This window comes from Muscardinus avellanarius, assembly GCF_963383645.1.
Source record: "Muscardinus avellanarius genome assembly, chromosome: X".
Taxonomy (NCBI): Eukaryota; Metazoa; Chordata; class Mammalia; order Rodentia; family Gliridae; genus Muscardinus; species Muscardinus avellanarius.
Window position 1 is genome coordinate 113,033,642 of NC_137792.1, and position 8,001 is coordinate 113,041,642.

The window sequence follows — 8,001 nt, forward strand, 5'->3', positions numbered from 1 at the left end:
AAGGCAGGCTAGGGAAGATTCTCGGCTGCTGAGGGGAGGAGATAGATGCCTATCAAGAGGGAAAGGAAAGGATCTTGGGTTGAAAGGGTAAAGGAAAATACCTCTCTGGCTGCTCCCTCAATAGCTCAAGGGGCTATTGACAGAGAAACTTCCTTGAGCAGAGGCGGGAGGTGATATTCAGAGGTACTGGTTTCTTCTGAGAAAACCTAGGGGAACGGGGTGTTAATGTGCACAGATCTATGCGCCTCCCAAAGGTGTATGGATAGGAAAGCAAATAGACCGCAGTGAGGCCTGACGCCCCCCCCCCACACACACATCAGAATATGGTTACTGCTAAAGCTTCAGGTGGCTGCCAGGACTCAAGGTGATGAAGCCAGCCTGCCCAGCAGGTGCAGAGCTGTGGGAGGAGAGCTTCCTGTGTGCCCAACAAGGAGTACGCTCACAGGGGGGTGCCAAGGACATGGTGGGGCCGAGGCATCCCGGATGCACTCTCTTTCCTGAAGGGAAAGGAAAGCCCACGCCCCACCAGGGCCAGAGGAAGACTGGGGCATGGCCCTAACCAGGGAGACTTTGAGGAACAGCATGGTAAGGTGATGACTGTGGTCAGAAGCCACACAGGAACAGTTAAAGCCAAAGCTGATGAGAAATTAGGGGGGCCCTGGACTTTGGTTCAGATATCAGAAGTGCTGGGAGTTGGGCAAGCCTGGGAACTTGGGGCGCCCCTGTGCGGGGTGGTCAGAGCCGGCCAGTGCAGTGCCGCCCGCAGCAAAGAGGAGACGTGAGGCGGGAAACTGTGCAAGGCTGAGCTGCACGTGTGTCTCTGAAGGAGAACGGGAAGAGGGCTGTGGCTGGTGACATGGCCGAGGAGCGAGGAAACAGACAGAGCAAGAAACAGAAAGAGCAAGGAGCCTCCCAGGGAAGAGAAGGAGGGGAAAGACAGACTGAGAAAGAGGAGGAGGAGCAGCCGCAGAGGAGGGCGGAGACAGGAGAGAGAGAAGAGCCTTGTGCATGGCTGGCTGTCAAGGGAGTGAGGGACAGACATTTCCTTCAGGGGACGCGTCAGCCACTTTAAGTACTTTCACTTGTCCACAGTCTGTGCCCAACCCCGCACCAGTGGGAAGGTCTCAGATGTCTGACAATACGCAGCATGCTTCCTCAGAAACAAACCAGTGGCCGCCCTGCTTCCCCACACAGCAGCACGAGCTGCCTGCAGTCAGTTGCTGAGTGCCTGCACTCCCCGCCGCACGGAGGTATGCACTGATTCACACCATCTCCTCAGGGGGACACAGGGAGCCCACTCTTTGAAAGACGCAGCTGCCCCCCTCCTGTTCCTTCTGCCTTTTATGAAAGTACCCTCCTCGCCCTCCTCTTCCTCAGCTACGGCCTCCTTCTGCAAACCATTCCCGCTCCAGGCTGCCCCCTCCATAAGGGCAGCGCCGAGCCCTTTGGCCTCAGGGCAAAGCCATCCTGGAAAGGGCATTTCTGGAGACCCCGATGATTAGACACTCGAAGCAGGACCAGATTTAATTCTGGCAAAATGCAGCAGCTAGGGTTCATCGGGGTGCCCGGGCAGGGGTCGGCGAGTCCCTGGGACCACGGACAGGAGCTGTCTTCCCCTTGGTCCGCTTGTGCAGCCCAACAGCGGCACCAGTCACAACCAGCGATTCCTCCCAGGTGAGCCCTTCCTCTTGGGAGGTCCTCGGCGCAGGGCAGGCACAAAATGTGTTTAGGTGTGGGCATATAAAGAACGGCCCGTCGTCCTAATCCAAAGTCGGCCACTGTTTTGTGTTCCCACACTGTCGTCATCTGTGGCAGTCTGTCCCTCTGCAGCGGGCCCTTGGTTCCTGGAAAACAGGCCTTGGAGAATTCTGGCTTCCCCTACAGCCATCAGCAGGGTAGTAGGCTGTGTGCGCTCTTGTGGAAGACAGCGCCTTTGCCCAGGCTGAACATTAACCTCCCGACGAGTCCCTGGGAAGGCATGGAGCCACCTGTCCCCTAGCCCGCCGCCGGGGACAATCCACCCCATCTGCTGCAGCAGTGAGGCCCAGGGAAGGTCTTCTGATCTGCAGAGCGAGCGTTGGCTGGGGTGCCACACAAAGGCGAGGGTAAGGGGACCAGCATGAAAGGAAGCAAGCCCCTCCCTCGACACCTGGACCAAACCCTGCAAACCCATCTGTGTGCCTTTGCTGTGAACCTGCAATTGAAAGACAGCATCTGCCGTGAGTTCACAGGCTACCAGTGAGCATCAAAACAGAGAAGCTGGGTGTGCGCGTAGCGCCCACGACCCCAGGGCTGGCTCTCTATAGGACCCGGGCAGCAGTTCATTAGAGAACGCTCTCAAACAGCATCCTCTGATAGAAGGCGATAGTAGGGCAGGATGGAGAAACCCGGGAAGGGCTATTTCACACGGCCCAGGGGCAGCGATAGCCACAAACAGATTCATCTAGGAGAGGCATTCCTCACGTTTAGACAAACAGTGGACAATGGGCCCTAAGATAACTGGTCCCTTTACATCGTTCTTACAATTCATCTGGCCTGGCTTTGATACCGGGGCCCCTGCTTCCCAAGGCAGTTAGCTGCCCCTCAACACTCTCGGCTCTACAAGAGAAAACGTGTTCTCTACAAATATCCAATGTTTGTTGTTTTTTACCGATGGCACAAACTAATTTTCATATATGCAAAGAAGCAAAATCGAGTCCAGGTCACATTTTGCATTCAGATAAAACAGCAAAGTAATAGTCTGGAAACCTCAGCCAATACAAGCACATTCATAGAACAGTACTGAGAATGAAATCTCTCTCTCTCTCTCTCTCTCTCTTTCTCTGACATGTGTGATGAAGACTAAAAGCTTTAAGTGAGTCAATAAGTACTTTTCCACATAATTGGCCAGATGCAATTTTTGTATCGCAGAAATTAAGGAATGTAAGTGTAGTCGACCATGAGGTGCCAATGTGCAAGTAACAGGAGTCTGTCACGATGTGGGTTATGGGAAATCTCATCGTTGTCTCTTGCCATGGAGTGAAGCAGTTGTTGTCCTTCTCTGCCTGTCCTCCGCATTGGTATATTTTGTGTTCCGTTAATTGGGGTCACAAATACTTCACGTGCACACTAAACTGTCTATGTGAGGTTTCAACAAGCCTTGGAATCTCTTTTTAAGACTCTTGGAATATCTCACCGGGCTGAGAGAAATACACCTGTAGGCCTGCAGTTTGGCTAAATCAATCTATCTGCAGAGGGAATTGGCTCTCAAATGAGGAGGATAGGTATCCAGAGGCGCAGGCAAGGAAGAGATGTAATGTGCCTATGATGGGACTGTCCCCCATCTCTAACTTCAAGAAGCAAGATATAACACATCCTTACACAGATGCAGGAGTGTTTCCACTGTCCCTGAGATACTTGTAAAGGTCTCACCCAGTTAATCAATAATTAATCATTGTTAATTATCTAATCATAATAAATAATTTCAATTGTAATTTTACATAATATTGGGGTATACATTTGTAGAAAATAATATATGTACAGGATACTTGATGCCCTTCCATAGGCCCCTTCCCCTATCGCCCTTTTCATATATGTCTTTGAGATTAGAATTGGTAGTTTCTCATATATTTGTAGCATTATTTCAGTGGTTTCAAGCTTTTTTTTCTTCTCGCCCTTCTTTCTTCTCTAATCCTTCTCAGTCACTTTATAGGAGTCTCTGCTCCTCTCTCTTGTTACCCTTGTTTCCAATTATCTCTCTAGCTTCTAGATATAAGAGACAACATACATCCACTTTACTTGAGACTGGATTAACCTGCTTAGAATAATATTTTCGAGTTCCATCCATTGAGTGATTTTCATCTTCATTATGGCTGACTAAAATTCCATTGTGTACACATTGCATATTCAATAATTTATACCAAAGTTTTGTGATCCATTCACCTGATTATGGGCACTTAGGCTGGTTCTACAATTTGACTATAGTAAATTTTGCTATGAACATGTATATGCAAATGTTGCTCTAATATTCTGACTTCAGTTTCTTTAGAAAAATGCCTGGGAGCCCTATTACTAGGTCATATGGTGATTGCATTCTCAATCTTCTGAGAAACCTCCACACTGATCTCCATAGCAGCTGTACTAGTTTTAAGTCCCATCAGCAGTGTAATGTAGTTCCTTTTTCCCCACATCCTCACCAGGATTTATTGTTATTTATTTTGTTGGTGCTTGCCACTATAACCAGAGTTAGATGGAAGCTCAATGTAGTTTGCATTCCCCTGACTTTTAAGGATGTTGAACATTTTTTCATGTATTTGTTAGCCATTTGTATTTCTTCTTTTAAAAAGAGTCTCTTTAATACAGTTGTCCTTTTTGATTGGGTTATTTGTCTTTTTCATGTTAAGTTTTTAAGTTCTTTGTGCATTCTAGATTTTAGACCTTTCCTGATAAGTAGATCTTCTCCCATTCTTTGGCTCTCTCTATAGATTCTGAATGATTTTCTCTGCTGTGCAAAAATTTTTAATTATATCCCATTAATTAATTTTTATTTCCTGAGCTTTTGGGGTCTTATTGAGGAAGTTTCTTCCAGTACCTATATGTTGGAGTGTTGATTCCATGCCCACTTCAAGCAGTTTCAAATTTTCTGGTCTAATTTCTATTGAGTTGATTCTTATGTTTGTGTAGGGTGAGAGATTAGGGTTTAATTTCACTTTTCTACATATGAATAGGCAGTTTTCCCAACACCACTTGTTTAAAAGGCTGTCCTTTCTCAAATGTATGTTTTGGCACCTTTATAGAAGATCAACTTGTTACCTATATGGGATATTTTTCTGTTTCATTTCTGAGACTAGAGTTTTGAGTACTATGTTGAATAGGAGTGGTGACAGTGAACATCCTTGTCTTGTTCCTGATCTTAAGGAAAATTCTGTCCATTTTTTGCCCAATTTTAATCATCTTACCTGAAATATATGTATTTAATCCATCCAATTTTTAATAAAGTTATTCATTTTTCACTACTGACCTGTAGAATTTCCTTATATATTTTGGGTATCAAATATATGTTTTGCAAATATTTCTTATTCCATAAGTTTTTTACTGTTAATTGTTTTCTTCATTGTTTTTAGTTTGATATAATTCTACTTGTATTTTTGTTGCTTGTGCTTTTAGTGTTAGATCAATGAAATCTTTGAAATCAGTGAAAGCTTTCATGAAGCTTTTCCCCTATGTTTACTGTGAAAGATTAGTCAAGCTTTTTGTTGCTGTGACCAAAATACCTGACCAGAACAATTTAGGAGAATAAAAGTTTATTTGACTCACAGTTTTAGAAGTTTACTCCATGGTTGCCTGGATCCAAGGTAGAGACCAAAGCAGTAGGGCATTGCTCTCACCTCATGGTGGCAGGAAAGAGAGAGAGACAAAGAGGAGAGAAAGAGAGAGAGAGGGAGAGAGAAGGAGAAGAAGAAGAAGAAGAAGAAGAAGAAGAAGAAGAAGAAGAAGAAGAAGAAGCCGCCTCTGAGCCATACCCTCAACTTTTTTATTTTTTCTTTGAAATAGGGTCTTGCTAGGTTTCTGAGAGTTTCACTAAATTGCTGAGGCTGTCCTTGAACCCATGGTCCTATCTCAATCTCCCAAGTAATGGGATTTCTTTTTCTTTCTTTCCTTTTTTTCTGATTGCTTTGGCTAGTACTTCTAGTACTGCGTTGAGTAGAAATGATGAAAGTAAATTGAAGAAGACCAAACAAGATGGAAAGACTGCCCATGTTTTTGGATAGGCAAAATAAATATTGTCAAAATGGCCATACTACCAAATATGATCTACAGATTAAGCACAATTTCTTTTAGAATACCTTGTCATTCTTCATAGAGGAGAAAAAATTATCCTAAAATTTATATAGAAAACAAAAGACCCAGAATAGCTAAAATAAATCCTGAATAATAAGAAACATGCAGGGGATATCACAATATCTGATTTCAAATTATACTATAGAGCTATAGTAACAAAACAGCATGGAGCTGGGTGTGATGGCACACACTTGTAATCCTAGTACTTGGGAGACTGAGACAGGAGGATCCTGGTTCATATCTGCCTCAGCACTTAGGCCCTCTACAACTTAGTGAGACCCTGTTTCAAAATAAAGAATAAAAAATTGGAGCTGGGCATGGTGGCGCACACGTGTAATCTCAGCATTTGGGAGGCTGAGACAGGAGAATCCAGGTTTGAGACCAGCCTCGGCTACTACTTAGGCCCTTTGCAACTTAGTGAGACCCTGTTTTAAAATAAAGAATAAAAAATAGGGCTGAGGGTGTAGCTCGGAGGTAGAATGCCCATGGGTTCCATCCCCAGTACCATAAAAATAATAAATAAATAAATAATTTGGGCTGGGGATGTAGCTCAGAGGTTGAATTCCCCTGGGTTCAGTCTCCAGCACTACACACACACACACACACACACACACACACACACACACACACACAGAGAGAGAGAGAGAGAGAGAGAGAGAGAGAGAGAGAGAGAGAGAGAGAATGGTAAGCACAAAAACAGTTCAATAGAATAGAAACGAAACGAAATCACGGAAATAAATCCTTACACTTAGAGATAATTGATATTTTACAAAGGTGCCAAAAACGTGCACTGGAAAAAAGACAGTCTTGTCAACAAATGGTGTTCAGCAAATTGCATATCTATATGTAGAAGAATAAAATCAGACACATGTCTCATTGTGCACAAAAGTCTACTCAAAATGGATCAATTGAGGCCAGGTGTGGTGGCACACGCTTGTAATCCCTGCGCTTGGGAGACGGAGACAGGAGGATCGCCCAGGTTCAAAGCCAGCCTCGCTGGCTTAAGAGACCCTGTTTCAAAATAAAATATAAAATAGGTCTGGGAGTTTAGCCTGGAGGTAGAAGGGTTTCCAGGAACCCCAGTGCCACCAAAAAAAATGGATCAACTGAATCATAAACTTTATAATTACTAGAACATAGGACCAATTCTCCAATATAGAAGCATTGATAGAGACCCTTAAAGCCTACATATACACTTATGTTTACATACATAGTTCATTAACAAACATTAATGATAATGCCAATGTGGCAGAGGATGTGGGTCATTGAGTTCTGGCCCTTTTTTTTTGGTACTGGAGATTGAACCCAAGGGCATTCTACCTCTAAACTACACCTCTAGCCCTTTTTTTTTTGAAACAGGCTCTCTCTAATTTGCTAGCCTGGCCTTGAACTGTGATCCTCTTGTCTCAGCCTCCCAAGTTCTGGGATTACAGGCATGGGCCAATATGTTTTCCTTTTTAAAAAATTAATACAAGTATAAGCACTCAAAAAATGTATACTATAAGAATGGAACTATTCAGGATAATCTGTGACACAAAGAAAGAACCATTTACATAAACATTAAACTGCTAAGGTATTTAACAAATGATAATATTTTACTCAGTGATTCCACACTGGAAACTCTTTAATAAGGTCAGGATAAAAATTCAAAAGACTTTTGTACTAAAAAATTCATTACAGTATAGTTTCTAAGTGAAATGGGGAAATTTTAATATTCATAGAAATGGAACGTTTGTGATTAAGCAATGAATTATTACAGAGCTAATAAAATAATTCTTTGAAAATGGTTTGTGGTGCTATGTATAATTATGCTAAATGTGAAAAATGGAAATGACTAAGCAGATAGGGGTAGCTAGCAAAAATGTATCTAAACATTATAGTTGTCTCTGATCGTATGAATGTGGATGTTTTAAAAATTCTAAGTTCAATTCTAAGTTCAATGGAATTTCTACTGTGCACACATATTATTTTTATAATGAGAAAAAGTAAAGGTTACAAAATTAAATTCCAACATAAATATAGGGTAAAGTCTATGAAACCCACTGAGAAAAAAAGAGAATGCTTTGAAACATAGAAATATGTTTAGCCTTCCTAATTATCAAAGGTATGCAAGTTTTCACCTCTCACACTGACAAGCAATTATCTTAAGATCATAAAGATTTATTATTCAAAGATCATAAT

General features: G+C 43.0%; 1 protein-coding gene across 1 annotated transcript in view; it reads right to left on the minus strand.

Moving 5' to 3' along the window:
* Positions 1-1,377: 1,377 nt before the first annotated feature.
* Positions 1,378-8,001, minus strand: part of LOC308279033 (induced myeloid leukemia cell differentiation protein Mcl-1 homolog) — a gene marked incomplete at both ends in the record, with an annotated part of 29,331 nt that continues 22,707 nt past the window's right edge. The window contains one exon of the mRNA XM_080718999.1: positions 1,378-1,878. Coding sequence (XP_080575125.1) covers positions 1,378-1,878 — 501 coding nt within the window. The remainder of the gene's footprint in view (positions 1,879-8,001) is intronic.